This window comes from Pleurodeles waltl, chromosome 11 (assembly GCF_031143425.1).
Source record: "Pleurodeles waltl isolate 20211129_DDA chromosome 11, aPleWal1.hap1.20221129, whole genome shotgun sequence".
Lineage (NCBI taxonomy): Eukaryota > Metazoa > Chordata > Amphibia > Caudata > Salamandridae > Pleurodeles > Pleurodeles waltl.
The window spans coordinates 985,427,864-985,443,604 of NC_090450.1; the positions used below are offsets into that span (position 1 = coordinate 985,427,864).

The 15,741-nt window shown below is 45.4% G+C and overlaps 1 protein-coding gene across 7 annotated transcripts in view; it reads left to right on the forward strand.

The window, feature by feature from the left end:
- Window positions 1–15,741, forward strand: part of ARVCF (ARVCF delta catenin family member) — a 442,211-nt gene that overhangs the window by 225,216 nt on the left and 201,254 nt on the right. For all 7 annotated transcript variants that reach the window (XM_069215286.1, XM_069215288.1, XM_069215290.1 and 4 more), the window contains exon 3: window positions 5,999–6,621. In XM_069215286.1, the coding sequence (XP_069071387.1) occupies window positions 5,999–6,621 (623 nt within the window). The remainder of the gene's footprint in view (window positions 1–5,998; window positions 6,622–15,741) is intronic.

Here is a 15,741-nt window from a genome sequence, read left to right on the forward strand (position 1 = left end):
TACTGTCTTACTTGCTGTCGCTTGTGATCGAACGTCAGAAGCGTAACTCCGTTCAACACGCTAGAGCAGCCGGTTTAAGCACTAGTGTTATAAATCTCGAAAGTGGACTAGTGAAGTTGGACAAGAAGGTACCCAGAGAACCAAGAAAGACGGGTGCCATCTTGGTCTCGTCAACAGCTCTACTAGAGTATATCATAGTTAGGATTGCGGTAGACCCAGCAATGCGCCGGCCCATCAGAAAGTTGTCTGATGTGGAAAGTGTCGCTAATGCACCATAATGTCGAAATTCCTAATGTGGTAAGAGCTAGTCTTACGTTAATACCAGGCACGGGGAGGCAATGTAATGGAACACAGTACATATAAGAAAGAGTGCACCACACAAAACCAAAGATTGACATAAACTGAATTGCAAAAACCCCCAAATGGTGCCGGTCGTATGGGAAATCACACTTAGGATATTTCAAGGCTATCCCCATGCTACCCTCTGGGAGAGATGGGCCTTGCACTAGTGGAAAACTCATTTAGCAGTATTTCACTATAAGAACATGTAAAACACACCAGTACATGTGCTACCTTTTAAATACACTGCACCCTGCCCATGGGGCTGCCTTCGACCTATCTTAGGGGTGACTTACATGCAGTAAAAGGGAAGGTTGAGCCTGGCCAGTGGGTGGACTTGCAAGGTCGACACGACAGTTTAAAACTGCACACAGACACCGCAGTGGCAGGTCTGAGGCATGTTTACAGGGCTACTCATGTGGGTGGCACAACCAGTGCTGCAGGCCCACTAGTAGTGTTTGATTTACAGGCCTTGGACACACAGAGTGCACTATATTATGGACTTTACTAGCAAATCAAATATGCCAGTCGTGGATAAACCAATCACCAGTGCAATTTAGACAGAGAGCACGTGCACTTTAGCACTGGTCAGCAGTGGCAAAGTGCCCAGAGTCCTAAAGCAAACAAAACAGGTAAAAATGAATATGAGGAAGAAGGCACAAAGTTTGGAAATAACCCTGCAAAAAGGGCCATTTCCAACATTACTCATCAATGCTCATTTTACAAACTCTTAACTACTGCAGAATGCAGGGGCCTACAGAGAATTCCCAAATTTCAATCAGTTTCTCGCGCCTTAGTGAAGCTCCACTTGCTGTCAGTTAAACAGTGGCCTTTAAGGGACACTGTATGGCACATACATCACTCCATGGGTCAGGTCCAGGGTACCTTAGGAAGAAATTGGTCTGCGCTCAGCTGCAGCCAATACAGTCGCAGTCCCCAAACGTAACAGAGTATTCATGTTATTGTTTTGCAATTATTCTGTAGGTGATGTGTTGTTGTTTTTCCATTTTTTTTTATCTGGGTGGCAAGTGGTATTTACTGCCGGGAAACGCTTTTATCTGCTTTTATGCCAAAGAAATGTAGCGAACAAAGATTTTTTGACTGATTGACTAACAAAGTGTCTTGGCAGTAGGAGCTCGGTTTATTCTGGAATAAACTTCCCTGGTATATTACAAACTAGCAGAATCAGAACAGCTTCAGGAAACAGCTCAAATCTTGGCTTTTTTTTCACTTCCTTACTAATTCCTTTTGTTGATTCAAACCTTGCAGACGCCAGCGCCAAGACGCCTCTGGGCACTTGTGCGCTTAACGAGTAATACCAGTATCATTTACCCTGGGGCCCACAGCTTTCTTAGATGGAAATTTTGATATTCGATAGCTGACTCCAGCCCACCCCTCAAGGACTCGCTGCCTAAGCAATGGCTCTGGCTGTTAATTGGCGAGAGACACATTGCACAATTTTCTTACTGAGCCAGGGTAAACTTATAATCGGTTTCTAGTTAGTTAGGATATCTGTGTCCATGTGTTGTGTGTTCTTTAGGATTGATGAAATGTATCCTGTTTTTGGAATGGTCCCAAATTATCCCTGTGTTAACAAGACATTGAACATCGAGCTATTGATTCAAATAGTTGAAAGTTCACATACATAACCTTTGAGAGGATAAAGTCTTTCTAACAATATGTTGGTCTGAGTTGCTTCCCATTGTTGTAGAGTTCCTCTGCAGTGTTTGGAGCAGAGGTAACAATATTAATGTTTGGACGCTTGGTAACATAAATTATCAATCTAACTATATTCTTAGTCTTTTTGCAATCATTTAAGAAACTGTATCAAGTTCTCAAATGAAAGCACACAAACAAATGATCTATTTAACACAACTATTTAATGGACCACATTTCCAGATAGCTCCATTCATAGCCACCTTCAGCCTTAGCAACCTTCAGCCAGCATGTGTTTCACAGCAAACTAAGCTGCCTCTTGAGGGCTTATACAATTTTTTCCTATTTGAATCTCTTCTCAAATTAGTACGGTGATAAACTACTCAAACAACGCGGAAACTTTTGTGTCTTCTAGAGACAGCCAGAAATTGTGATGTGAAGCTGGAGGTGGGCAGCTCCATATTCCTTTGAGGTTACGGCATCGCCTTTCCCATAGAAATTATTTAAGAATGGGATATTCAGGAAGGAAGAGTCATGAAAAGTGGGACCATTACAAATTTATAAGCAAAACCTGGTTTAGGAGATGTTTTGTAGGAAAGTAATTGTAATTGTAATCGTATTTATATAGCGCTTACTACCCCTGACGAGGCGTCGAAGCGCTTTTCGATGAGTAGCACGCTACTCCGGTATCCAACAAGAATTAGTGATGGATTAGTATAATTTAATAAGGAGTACAGTTTTAGTATTATTATGAGTTAATTTGAGTTGCGGATATGAGAGTTTGTTAGTTAGATTGACTGGAGTAATGGAGGGGTGGAGGAGGAAAGAAATCCAGAAGTGTTAATTGGGAGTTTATCCTTCATTTACTCAATCCAAAGGCTTGAGATGAATAAAAGGGGAGCGGAGGGGAAAGAGGATGTGGAAGGGTTAGGGAGAGCATAGTAGCAGAGTGAGATGAATGCAGGAGAATTTAGTGGGGTTGTGTGGGAGGTCACAGAGGTAGAGTGAGGTTTGGTGAGTTAGATGTGGAGGTGGAGGGATGAGCTTAGGCAGAGATATTTAGGAGATGAAAATGGTCGAAGGGATTTGGGATGAGTCCGAGTGAGAAATGGAGCCATGCAATGATCCACAAACATGCCAGGCACAGAAACAACATATACACATACATACACATATATATATATATATATATATTTATATACACACACACATGAATACACACACATATGCACATACAATACATAATTAGAATCATGGGTAAAAAATACTTAGTCTGACAGGTTTAAAGGAGTGTGTGTGTATTTTATTGTTATTGGTTTAGTTTCTGTAAAATGAGCATCGTGGCCTACCCAACCGGAGTATTTTCTACGAGTATGTCAGTAAGCATAACCTAGCATGTTTTATATGCCCCGTTTATATTGTACACTAAGGGTCCGTGATGGGCCACGGGGTAAAAAAACGTCTCCAGCAACCTTGTGTTCCTTTGGCAATGTGATTGTTACTAGTGCGTCTTTGTGGAGATGTCCTCGTGCTTCTGAGCATCAACAACGAACCACCGGAATCGGCGGTAAACGCAGTGGGGTCGTTTTGGAAAGCTGTCCATCATCCTGGTAAAAAAGGCGGGAATTCCTTTACCTACTTCGAGGGTGGACGGGGCGTGGCTCAGCGGGCGGAGCTTACAGGTGCTTTATAAATGGAGAACCTTCTACTCTGTGTCTCCAGGAGAGGAAGATAGAACCTGCACGTCACAGTCCGATACAGATTACGCTCCAGTACATCATCAGTTCACCTCCAGGAAGGATTCTAGATCTTTTTCTGCTATGGGATCTCTGAGCGCACAGCATTGCTTTATCTTTGCCAAGCCCAAGAGTTAGGGTGGCTTGTCCTTTCCAGAAGCTGAGCTTCAACTGCGGCACCTGCTACGTTTATATGTAAGTGCTTCCTTTGAGGTAGCGGTTGGAAACGCACCCCCTGAATTCTAGCGCCAGTAGTACTAAGAATATGATGGACAATTTATCACCGTACTACAGTAATTTGACAAGAGATCCAAATAAAATAATTTTATAAGCCCTGAAGAAGCGGTTCAGTTTCCCGCAAAACCATGTGTTGGCTGAAGGTTGCTAAGGCTGAAGTTGGCCATGGATGGAGCTATCTATAAATGTATGTTATTTGTCTGCTTTCATTTGAGAATTTGATGCGGTTACTTAAAGGATTGCAAAAAGACTAAGACTGTACAAACACATAAGTATTCAATTGATTATTTATATTATCAAATGCCCAACAAGCATTCATATTGTTCTTGAATGTATGGGCCAGATTTGACAACTGGCCTTTGTATGTGGAAGCTTGCACAGGGCCATTTCACCCTATTGCCGATTGATTAATTTGCTTTGGTGCTGTGAATTTCAGGGTTGTACTTTTTGTTTTAATCAGTTTCTAATTTGAGATTTTTTAATCAGAAATTTTACGGTTTGCCATTTCCTTTCAAAAGTTAAGCTCTTTCTTTTTAATAAAGGTAATGTACCATTGAACCAAGGTTGGCTGCTTTGTATCCGGATTGTTTTAGACCGAGAGGTGCTTCCCTTTTGCAAAAATCAATTATTTTGTGTTAGTTATTACATTCTCCATCTTGTTGGAATGGTTACGGTGCCTGCTTAGGGATGAGGTGATGTTTGTACCGCGGATACTGATGTTCTTCAAGGGGTGGGTCAGGACCTTGTCTCTGTTTCTGAGTTTGTTGGAGGCAGATTTGACTGACATGATGTCAGTCCTATAGGGTAGTGGTCAGAGCAGTCAACATCAAATTGGGTGTGGCATTTGATAGTCGAGGGCATTTTTCATTAGATCCAGGATGATTCTCCTTCTATGGGGTGGGAATGTCAGATTTGCGAGAGGTGGTGGAGTTGTAGTAGGTTGGATAGTTTTTGGTAGAAGTTGGATGAAAAGTTGATGTTGAGGTCGCCCGGGTAAATATTTGCAGGAGAGAACATTTAATTTTGAGTCAGGAATTCTGTCATTTCTTCTCCGCGCTAGCTCTGGGATACCCCGATGGGGTAGTGTTGTGCTCTATAAATCTGAATTGATTTGAAAGCATGCACCCTGACTATCCACACCAGAATATCGATGGGACACAATGTCGACAACAAGTACCGAAAATAAAACATCGGCAGGTAAACAAGTCTAGATTTTCTATACCTAACTTCACGTATATGTACCCTTGGCTATATATATTTATCTTCAAGGTATGTGTATGTGGAATTAGGAATATTAAATCTATACTTCCCTATATTGACTTACCTTTCGATATTCTTTTCCCCATTTTCTTGTACCACAATAATCTGGGGATGGTTATTCACTAGTACAACCTTTCCTCAGAGAAACTGGTTGTGGGTTTAGTGCGACAATAAATCATATGAATGTAAGTGGTGTTAGAAGTTGTTACTGAAATGGCTACTTTGTAAGACAAAGGTAGTGAATTTCAGATTGGAAATTGGTTTATAGTCGGAGTTTCTAAAGATTATGGCAAGGCGCCTACCTGTTTTAAGGATTCCGGTTCTGATTTAGGTCTCGGCGGATGGAATACTCCTTCATAAATGTGATGGCTATCCAGTCCACCGTATTAAGTTTTCCATAGAATATAATAGGATCGTAATGTGGCGGACGGGACATCCGTCATGTTTGTGACAGAGTATTACCCTCCTCCAAGTTCTAAATCAGGCCCTTTGTCTTATAGTAAGATGTTATTGCCTTGAGGAAGGTTCAGGCCCCGTATTTAAGGAAGAATTTTACATTACCATCAAAAAGTCTTTAAACATAATCACCCCTTTAGGGAAAGTTGCGCCTGACAGGTCTGTGGGACATTTCTAAATGGTTCAGAGCTGTGTGACTCAAGAAGTATCCAAGTTTTAGCAGGCAGTATCTAGTAGTGCATGATGGGATATTGTCCTTGCTGTGGTATTGAATGTAATCTTTAACCTTTTCTCTCTCGGTTCCACCAATCCAGGTCACGAAAATGGTGAAGACCGTGACTACGCGGACAGTGCGACAAGTTCCACTGGGGCCGGACGGCCTCCCTCTGTTAGAGACCTCCTCCTCGCCACTCGGCAGCTACACAGACTCTATTGACCGGCGGTACATGAAGAACGGAGAGCGCTTTGCCAACCCACAAGCCACGTCGACGCTTACCCGGTCCTACAACAACAGCTATGGTGACACTTATCCTGATGGCCCAGACGTGCAGTACCGCCCTTTCATGGGCACTGAAGGTGGATACGGAGACCTGACGGAGAATTATGGTAGCCTGTCTCGTGGAGTGAACTATCGCCCCCGGTATGCTTACACACCAGGGAACAGCTACCGGCCTGAGGATGGTAGCTTCACATTGCCAAACCGGCGGGACAACTACATGCCCATTGCCCAGCCCCAAGTGCCAATTGGCAGTAACATGGATTTGAACCGGTCCCAGCCAGAACGCTTTCAGCCAGAGCCATACGGCCTCGAGGATGATAACCGCAGTCTTGGCCCCGATGATGAGGGCTATGAACTAGATCCGGATTACTCCACGGTGAACCGGCGTGCACTTCCGGGGCTACTGCTAGCTGAACGCGGAAGGCCCCACAAAATAAGGTAAAGTGTGCAGCCACCGGGGTGCTACATTGTATCCGAAGCTCAATGCTGGTGAATGTGGTGGGACTACAGGTGTGGGTGCGGAGAAGGTCAAAGGGAGGAGCGGATATTAAGGAAAGAATTGGTCATGCTTTATTCCTGGTGATGGGAATGTCTTATTGGGTGATCTCGGTGGGGGTTTCACCCAGATCAGTTACGGACAGATGTGATTTTTACTCAAGTTTTTCTTCACTCGGTGGGTGAATGAAACATGTTTCTTTCTTAATACTGTTTTTGTTGATGTCTTCGCCAGATTGCCTCTTAATGTGTGTGCTGTCAGTCAGTATGGGTGTTGTGTTTTTATCAATATGCAATTGTATTACTGGCAGGAAGTGTGTTGACCAAACTAAACTACAGATTTTTCAGGACAAAAAGTTGTGGCATTTCCAAATGTGAACTGAACCTACCTCGCTTAGACATTGACAATATGATATTTTAAGGATTAAAGAGTGTATCTGTTCATGCGTGTATTTGTACATACGCTAGCGCCTGTTACGTCTCAGACATTGTTCCTGTGTGAAGCGCTTTGCCGTCCATGGGGTATTGTTAGCGCTACATAGTACGTATAATAACAATAATCTATGGGTTGAGGAGCTGGCTACTCACTGGCCTTATGGACAAGGCGACCCTAGAGCTCACAAAGTGGATGTTTAGTGGTCCCTGGGATGCAGTATCTTCCTAAGTGGTCCTTCTCAAAACTGTGTTAAAGTACTTCCCACCTAATAATTAATTGGTTAATTATGAAAATTCTAAATCGTAGATTTCAAGAACTGAGGCAGAGCCTGGAATGAGCTGACCACAAATAAAAAAATATTCAAAAGTGAGAACTCTAATCCAGAATTACAAAAGTTTTACAACAAGAGCATTGCACTGACTCCTCGGGTATACATGTGACAGTCTCCAGTATCGCCCAGTACATGTGAGACAGTGAAAACTAAGGCATCTCGGGTTGGTTTTATCTGCATAGCGCACAGAAGAGTGAAATAGTTTCTCGGCACTTGAGCAGTTGCAGCTCGTGGGGGTTAAAGGAGGTGGAGTGGCAAGCAGAGGGAGTGGGGGGAATATTAATAACATTAAAAGATAAATAAATAGAAGCTTACCGCCGTTCCGGCGCTCATCCGTCTCCTCAGCAGACAGGCACAGGCTCCCAGCCTGCCCTGCGGCCAAACCTGGCGCTGCTCGGAGCAGTGTTAGGATTGGCTGGGAGCGCCCCGCCAGGGAGCTCCCAGGCAGACTGGGAGCCTGTGCCTGCTTTCTCCGGCCCGGCAACACAGTGCCGGGCTGGAGAGAGAACAGTGCGCATGTGTGTTTGGCCTCCCAAGACCGCCGGCCAAACACACATGCGCACAGAGGGAGTGCACAGTGCACTCCCCTCATCGAAGTCATCCCCAGTGCCCCGCCCCTTTAAAAACGAAAAGATAACAAACCTAGTTTATTATCCTTTCTTTGTTAAAGGATGTGCAGCGGTTGCTGCTGGTTGGGGGGGGCTCCTCCGCCATAGCAGAGGTGTCACTGCTGCGCTTCAGCACATAAATGTCACTCAAAGTACAGCAAGAGTGCAGTTGATGAATAATATTTGATCTCTCCTTGCAGAGGGCGTTAGGTTTGGTTGCACCTCAGCTGCATGCATTTCTCCTTGCTGCATGTTTTGTTGCAGATCGGTACGGTGGCCGCGGTGGCCCACTCGTGCTCCTTGAGCAGCCCCTGTTGGAGATCACGCTTACTCTTGTATTCAGTGGTCCTGGGCAGGCCCGAAGCCAGGGATATCTGGTTGTGGGGGGCACGGCCCCTGTAATGACATCATGAAGAGAAGGTTCCAGCCAGGGTATATTACCTTAACGTTTTTTTTTTATTGCTGTATTAATGTGATTTTAAAGCATAGGATGTATTTGTATTTGCATTTTTGATTATAGTATATATTTCCCTGAGAAGTTTTGATGGAAATGTGCATGTTAAACCAAAATGGAATGTAGTTTTCAATCACTATCGAGTGGGTGAAGCAGGGTGGGTAGGTTTTCCACATTGAGTTTTGGGAACATTAATCTGCGGTGGTCCACATTTAGCATGATCAGTAATGCTCATCAAAACATTTCAAGCAGTGGTGTAACGAAACGTGAGACCCCCCCCCAACCTGCACAATACATGGAGGGCCCTCCCCCCAGACTCATTTAGGGGCCCCCAGGCGAGCGTACTGTGCTGAGGCCCCCCTCCCCCCCTGCCGGGGCCTTTGTTACTCAACTGGTTTTAAGGCCACTTGGGGCATTCCACCTCAGGGGCTTGGACTAAGGGTTGTGGCAGAAACATCATAAAGTTTATTGGAGCATTTACAATGGCCAACCCAGGGTATAACTAAAATAAAATCGTACAGGAGATTTGGAGATTCTCCTCAAAAGAAAAAAAATGAATACCTGGTTGTCTGAGTGCATATATCTGTGTTGTATAGAACTTTAGGTGTGTATTGTGTCTGTTGAAATGTGCCACCCTGTGTGTTCCAGTTAGTGGACAACTCTCTGTGGCATCTCTCTATCACTTTACCGTTTCTAAGCATGTGATTGGGCCTCTGTCCCTCACAATGTTGGTTCCCTCTTCTATGCTGTAATTTTTCATACCTTAGACTATTTTAGCTTTCAGTTTCTCTGGCAAGTAAATGCCAACCACCTCCTTCCCCCCTTTAAGTAAAGCCGGGCTGTTTATAAGGCAGATTCCTCACTCCCCTCTCCCTTATTCTCTCTTTCAACCCTCCTGATAGCTCTGCTACTTTTATACATCCTTCCTGAAGTGCTATGTAAGCCGTCAATATATCATACCACTTGTCTCTTGGTCTTTGTATATACGTGACTGATTGTCCGGTGGTCTGTATATATGGCCAACAGTCTGTGGTCATGGGTGCATGTGCCTGGTCTTTGTGCCGGTATGTTTGCAAGCATTTTGGCTTTTGTGTGCCTGGAAGCCTGTGAGTGCTTTGTTCTGTTTACATATTTGTTGGTATGCACCTATTTTTGCACTTTTCAATTCAAACTGCTGTAAATCACACTTAAATTATCATCCTCAAAAGGATGAAAGACAGAGGGCATGATTTAGATCTTGATGCTGTTGCCGCGAATCCACCACAGTGGCGAACCTGAATACTCTGTCGAGCAGACGGTGGTCCGACTGCCGTATTTAAATGTATTGCGGCTGAGCTGCCGACCGCCTCGGAGTGCTCGTCCTAGCCGTCACGTTGGCGGGGCCTCGCCACCCATATTTAGATGTTACAGTGCTACAGGCTGTGTACGGGCTGCAGATTGCTTACGGACAAACACACTCGCACAATATCACAACTACACACATCACAACTATGACCATGTGACAACGACACTCGGCTGAATGTCACACACAGCAACACAACACAACCAAACATAAACAGCAGACCCATATGCAAGTGCCACGCAGACTGGCATAGCCACATCACCCACTGCAGCTCCTTCCACCTCATCCAGCCAGTCTAAACGCACACATACTGACTCACATACACAACCGGTAGCACAACATGACAGGTAATGAATGGGTCACCTTGCAATGTGCACATATGGACATAGTTGACAAGTGCGATTGTGACGTCATTGCAGTGGCAGCATTCATTTGGCAGTGAATGCTGTCTCCATAATAAGAGTTGTGTATGTTTGCGATGTGTATTGTACCAGTGTGTCTCCATCCATGTCTGACACAATTATCTTCCTGACAAATGCATGGCACAGTAATTCTAAAAAATTACTGTGACATATATATGACTGGAGTGGTCCCAAACTCATGTATAGTGACCACACGACGTACACAGGCAATGCCGGTTCCTTACCTATGAGTCTGGCGACGGGGAAGTGAGGTTGTGTTTTCTCCATGGTCCAGTCATGTCCAGTCGAAAATGGAAGTGGAATAGGGGAAAAAAAGGTAAGTTCTCACCTCATTTCTACCCCAATCTGCCAACTCAGGTGGGGCGGTCAGACCGCCCTGGTTGGCTTGGCGGAAAGGCAAAATCTGCTCGGCTGTAAGAGTGGCTGGAGTCGTGCCGCCAGCCACTATTTCCAATGTCTTCGTGGACGCAGGTGAGGATTCCTGGCAGAGTCAGAGGAACTCGGGCAGTCGATAGCCTATTGGACCGCCAACATCTAAAGCGGGCGAACCGCCAAGTCGGCAGACGTGTTTTCTGAAGGAAAACCGATAGCGGGACCTTTACCTCCAAGATCTAAATTGGGCCCCAAGTTGCCTTTGTCAGGGACTCAAACGAGTGACCTATATGTTACAGCAGTCTCACGGGTCTCAGTAAATACCTGTTTAAAGAAAGGAGAATAAAGAAATGAAACTGGCTACATTAGGGGGATGTTCTGCTTCTATATGTAATAAATGATTAAAAGGTCTAGGTACAGGCAGTCTACTAATGGGTATGTCCTCAGTGATGACGTTGAACCCGTACAGAACACAAAAATCCTTAGATTTCACTCCTAAACTTGTCCCAGCGATCATGTAACAAGTGCTCTTTTTATGTTTACTTTCTTTCTAATGTCTAATGATGCACCAATTCCAAATAAGTTTTGAAACACAAAACCTTGCCAGCGCTGTGCATCGAAAAGTGTTGTATTTGTGTTGTGCATGTGATCGTTTTTTGTAGACCTGCAAGGGAGCCAGGAATCCCATCTACCTGGCCTTCTGAGAGCCCTTACAGACATGCACTCATGAGGTCCAGCAAGTTACCAGACTGCAAAAGACTCCCACCCTAAAATGGCCAAAGAGAAGCAGATAGACTGGGAATGATGGGAGAAACGGAGAGGAAGAGAGTGGGTGAGATAGGAGGACAGCAGGAATAAAAAACAAGAGAAGAAGAACGACAGGGATAGACAAATTCGGATAAAGACTGGTAGAGGTGAGAAAATAAAGGGAGCGCGGGCAAAAAGATATGAAGACAGGGAAAGACCGAAAGATGAAAAGGCAGGGAAAGATCAGAGGGAGAAAACGTGGAAATGCAAAAATAATATGAATTGGAAAGATACATCAGGAGAGGCCTGGAACAGCAGAGACAAAAACAGAAAGACAAAGTGAGATAAAGAGGGTGAGAGACTGAAAGGAAGAGGCAGAGAGAGAGATGTGGACAGAGATGAGGATCTGGTGGATGGATACAGGTGGAGTAAAGATAAGACACAAGGGGAGAGAGAAGCACTGGAGACTTAAAGGTCAGAAAGAGACATAAAAGACAGAGAGGCAAGTCAGTTGATAAGAGAAAGAAAGACGATAAAGACAGGGACAAGGACAAAGGAGACAAAAGCTAGGAGAGGCTGGGAGAGACAGGAAGAGACAGAGGTGAGAGGGACAGAACATGAGACAGGCAGAGGCAAAGAAGAGAAAAGCTAGGAGAGGCAGGGAAGGACAAGCAGAGACAGGTGAGATACACAGAACGTGAGACAGGCAGAGAAAGTGAGACAGGGAGAGACAGAGGGGAGAGACTCAGAGACAGAACATTAGACAGGCAGAGACACAGTGAGGCAGGAAGAGACAGAGGTGAGAGAGACAGAACATGAGACAGGCAGAGGCAAAGAAGAGAAAAGCTAGGAGAGGCAGGGAAGGACAAGGAGAGACGTGAGATACACAGAACGTGGACAGGCAGAGACAAAGTGAGACAGGGAGAGACAGGTGAGAGACACAGACAGAACATAAGACAGGCAGAGACAAAGTGAGACAGGGAGACACAGAGGTCAGAGACAGAACATGAGACAGGCAGAGACAAAGTGAGACAAGGAGAGACAGAGGTGAGAGACACAGACAGAACATGAGACAGGCAGAGACAAAGTGAGACAGGGAGAGACAGATGTATACAAAGAAGGGGGGGGGGGCTAACAATGGAGAGAACGAGGAAGAAACCGGAAGAGACATCTGTTTGTACTTTTATCTAGTTATCCTATGATCTATAATCTGTCTTATCTCTGTTAATGCTCGTCTGTACCTCTATCTATCTACTTATCTCTCTCTGTTAATACTCGTCTGTACCTCTGTCTATCTACTTATCTCTATCTGTTAATGCTCGTCTGTACCTCTATCTCTGTCTGTCTCTGCTGTGTGTGTCAGCGTCTGTGTTTATATTAAGCTGTCACTGGCTGTCTCTCTCTGTACATCAGGCTGTTCACATCTGTCTGCCTGTTGGGTGATTTCACTGCACAAACTCCAGCGGTGTAGAAACCCATAGTTCACACAGGGAACCATGAAATATGGGAAATATTTCAGGGTCTTTGAGGAATACAGGTTTCAGAGTCATAATGACAACTCTCCAGAGCTTTATCTTTGTCAGGGCGATTAGACTTCCTGCCAAGGTTATCCCAATTGTTATCTAACCAACCAACATACATAAGGGGTCACACGTGTAATATGGGGCCATATGTACGAAAGCTTTTTCCCATAGACACAGAATGGGTAAAATCCTTTGGTACATCTGGCCCATGGTTCTTTCATTAGCATCACATGGTTCTGGTGACATGTTCATCTGTGGCCCTGTCTGTCCCTTCGTGTCGCCCTTTCTCTCTTGTTCCCTCCTCCTGCCCCCTTCACTGCCTCCTTAAGTTTATATAATCACCCCTTGCCACAGCATCTGAGTTTTGGGCATAGTTTGCCCTCTGACCCCACACCGGCACGGACTATAATCCTGGTCTATTAATTTGACTAAAGATACAGTGGGAAGCTGAGAGACTCCTGTGTTAGACATCATCTGATTACATCCTCATCCAAAGCATGGACTAGTCTGGATTTACTGTCCAGTGCTCAGTCTTACAGCCCCATCAAGAGTATTTCTTCAGTGTCTAGAGGTCACCGCTAGCATTTTGTTTCAGTCTGGACATTAGGCTACCTGTGTGTTTTTGCAGTACTCGTCTTAAGTGTGGTTATGAGGGCCACACCTGAATGTTATTTCTATTTATGGAGATCACCTCTGTCGTGTTTTGTCTGGGAATCACCTGAAGTATTGTTTCAGGGGCCTGTAGTCTGCTTGGAGCGATGAATGGATGGTTTATATGGGTAAATCATTGGAAATGGTGAGTGAATGTTAAATTGATGGATGCTTAAGTGTGGGTCCTGATTGGATGGATTGTGGCCAGCCACCTGGAATGGATTATGGGCCACTAGTGAGATAACTTTGCCTCTCAGCGCATACTGCTTGATGGCCCCCTCTGCTCACTGTGACTGCGTGAATACCACTATATCAGTATTTCTCTTTCCTTACTGTATCGCCTAGCGCCCTGAAGTGACTTCAAGGTGACATGTTAGCTCTTTGTAAAACAACTAAGCAAAGACAAATGGTGGTGCCCTGTGAAGCATCGGAGGACCGTTTAGAGCAGGCCTCATGGTACACAATGGCAAAAGGAAATGCCATTTAGGGTGACCAGATGTTGCAGGTTTTTCTGGGGCAGTCCATTTTATTACATCTGTCTAGTGTCCTGACATTTGTCACTAAATGAAATACTTGTGGCTTTGTGAGGCTTGAGGAGCGCGATGTGCCGCACAGATCTATCCGGCCTGATCTCATATCAGCACACATAGAAAGAGCACAAAACGGGGAGAAATAAAAGTATGTCTCCTCGTTACGCCACTCTAATGCCACCCCTGGGGAGGCGTTAGTTTTTGGTGCTGTCTCAGATTTACGTTTCCTTGTAAATCTGGGGCACTGTCAAAAAGCAAGGGGTGTTACGTGGTACACCCACAGCAACACAACACCCGTTGCACACCCCTTTGCCGCAGAAAACTGCGTCAAGCGGCCCATATTTACAAGGATGCGTTAAGCCATGAGCGGAGTGCTTCAAATACTAGGACGCCAGCTGTTATAGCTCAGGCCCTGACAGGGGCAGCTCCGCAGCTGTGTGCCAGCAGAAAGCCATACATTGATGGTGGATAGTACATGCTATAGGGGAGCCGGCCCTGGCAGGCAGGCGGAAGGTGGTGTGCTGTGGGTCAGGCCGCGGGTGCATTAAAAGCAGCAGCAACTTTGGGTCCTGGAGAGAAGCTAAGGGACGGTGTTCCCACTCTGAGCAGCGCCGCACACATGCACAGAGGATGCTCTTCCGGAATGATGATCTCATTGTAGGGTGGCGGAGTGTACGCCTCACCACCCCTCCTCTGCCTCTCATGTTAGTTTATTTTATTTTCTGGGCCCAAAGGTAAACATGCATGATTCTACCGACCCTTCCCCATTTGGGATACCATTCCCCACCCAGCCCCCGCCCCTTACTCAAGATACAGAGAGCAATCTAGGACCAGTCCCAAGTAATGTGCAAAGATAGCAAAAGCAAGTACAGAGACTGTACTGTTGGGGGGGGGGGCACAGAAAATATAGGCTAGCCTGGCCCTGCTGGGCCCCCCTGTAGCTACGGCACTGGTCCTGGGTGGGTATTCCTGGCTGTTGACGCTGTGTGGGTGGGGCCCTGGTTCAGGTGGGCGGGAGTGATTGGGGGGGGAAATGGCAGAAGTGACATTTGAAGGAAGTGTGTGACTAGTCAGAGATGTTTTCACCTTCTGCCTGAGCTGCCAACTTTGGAGCTGGGGAACCAGGTTCGAGTCTCGGTGTGGTCTCAACATCCTGTGATTCTGGGCACATAACTTAATCTCCCCGTCCCTACCAAAAATGAATGTCTGTAAAGTAACTGGGCGACATGTAAAGCGCTTCAATACCTTCGGGTCGAGATAGCGCTATATAAAGCTGCAAAAAAAAATTGTACGAGGGCGCATGGGATTCCGGGGAAGTGTTGTTCCATGGTAGTCCAGAAAGTTGATGCCATATTTACCACCATGAATCTCAGCTTCTTGGTGGTTTATTCCTGGGCAGTAGTTGATTACGTGTTTGCAGTGAGCGGTAATTTTATCTCACACTAGAGCTGTGTAGTCACTTAGAGGTGATGCTGCGTGTAAAACTGAGCCTAGACTTTACTGGGAACCAGTGGAGGCCAGAAAGATGGTAACATTTAGTCTGTGTTTTTTAGACCTGAGAGAGATCAGGTGGCCGTGCTGTGGAGTTAAGGAGTCCCACAGTGGGTGTACTAAACTCCAGATTCCTGGCTGTGGTGTTTTCACGGT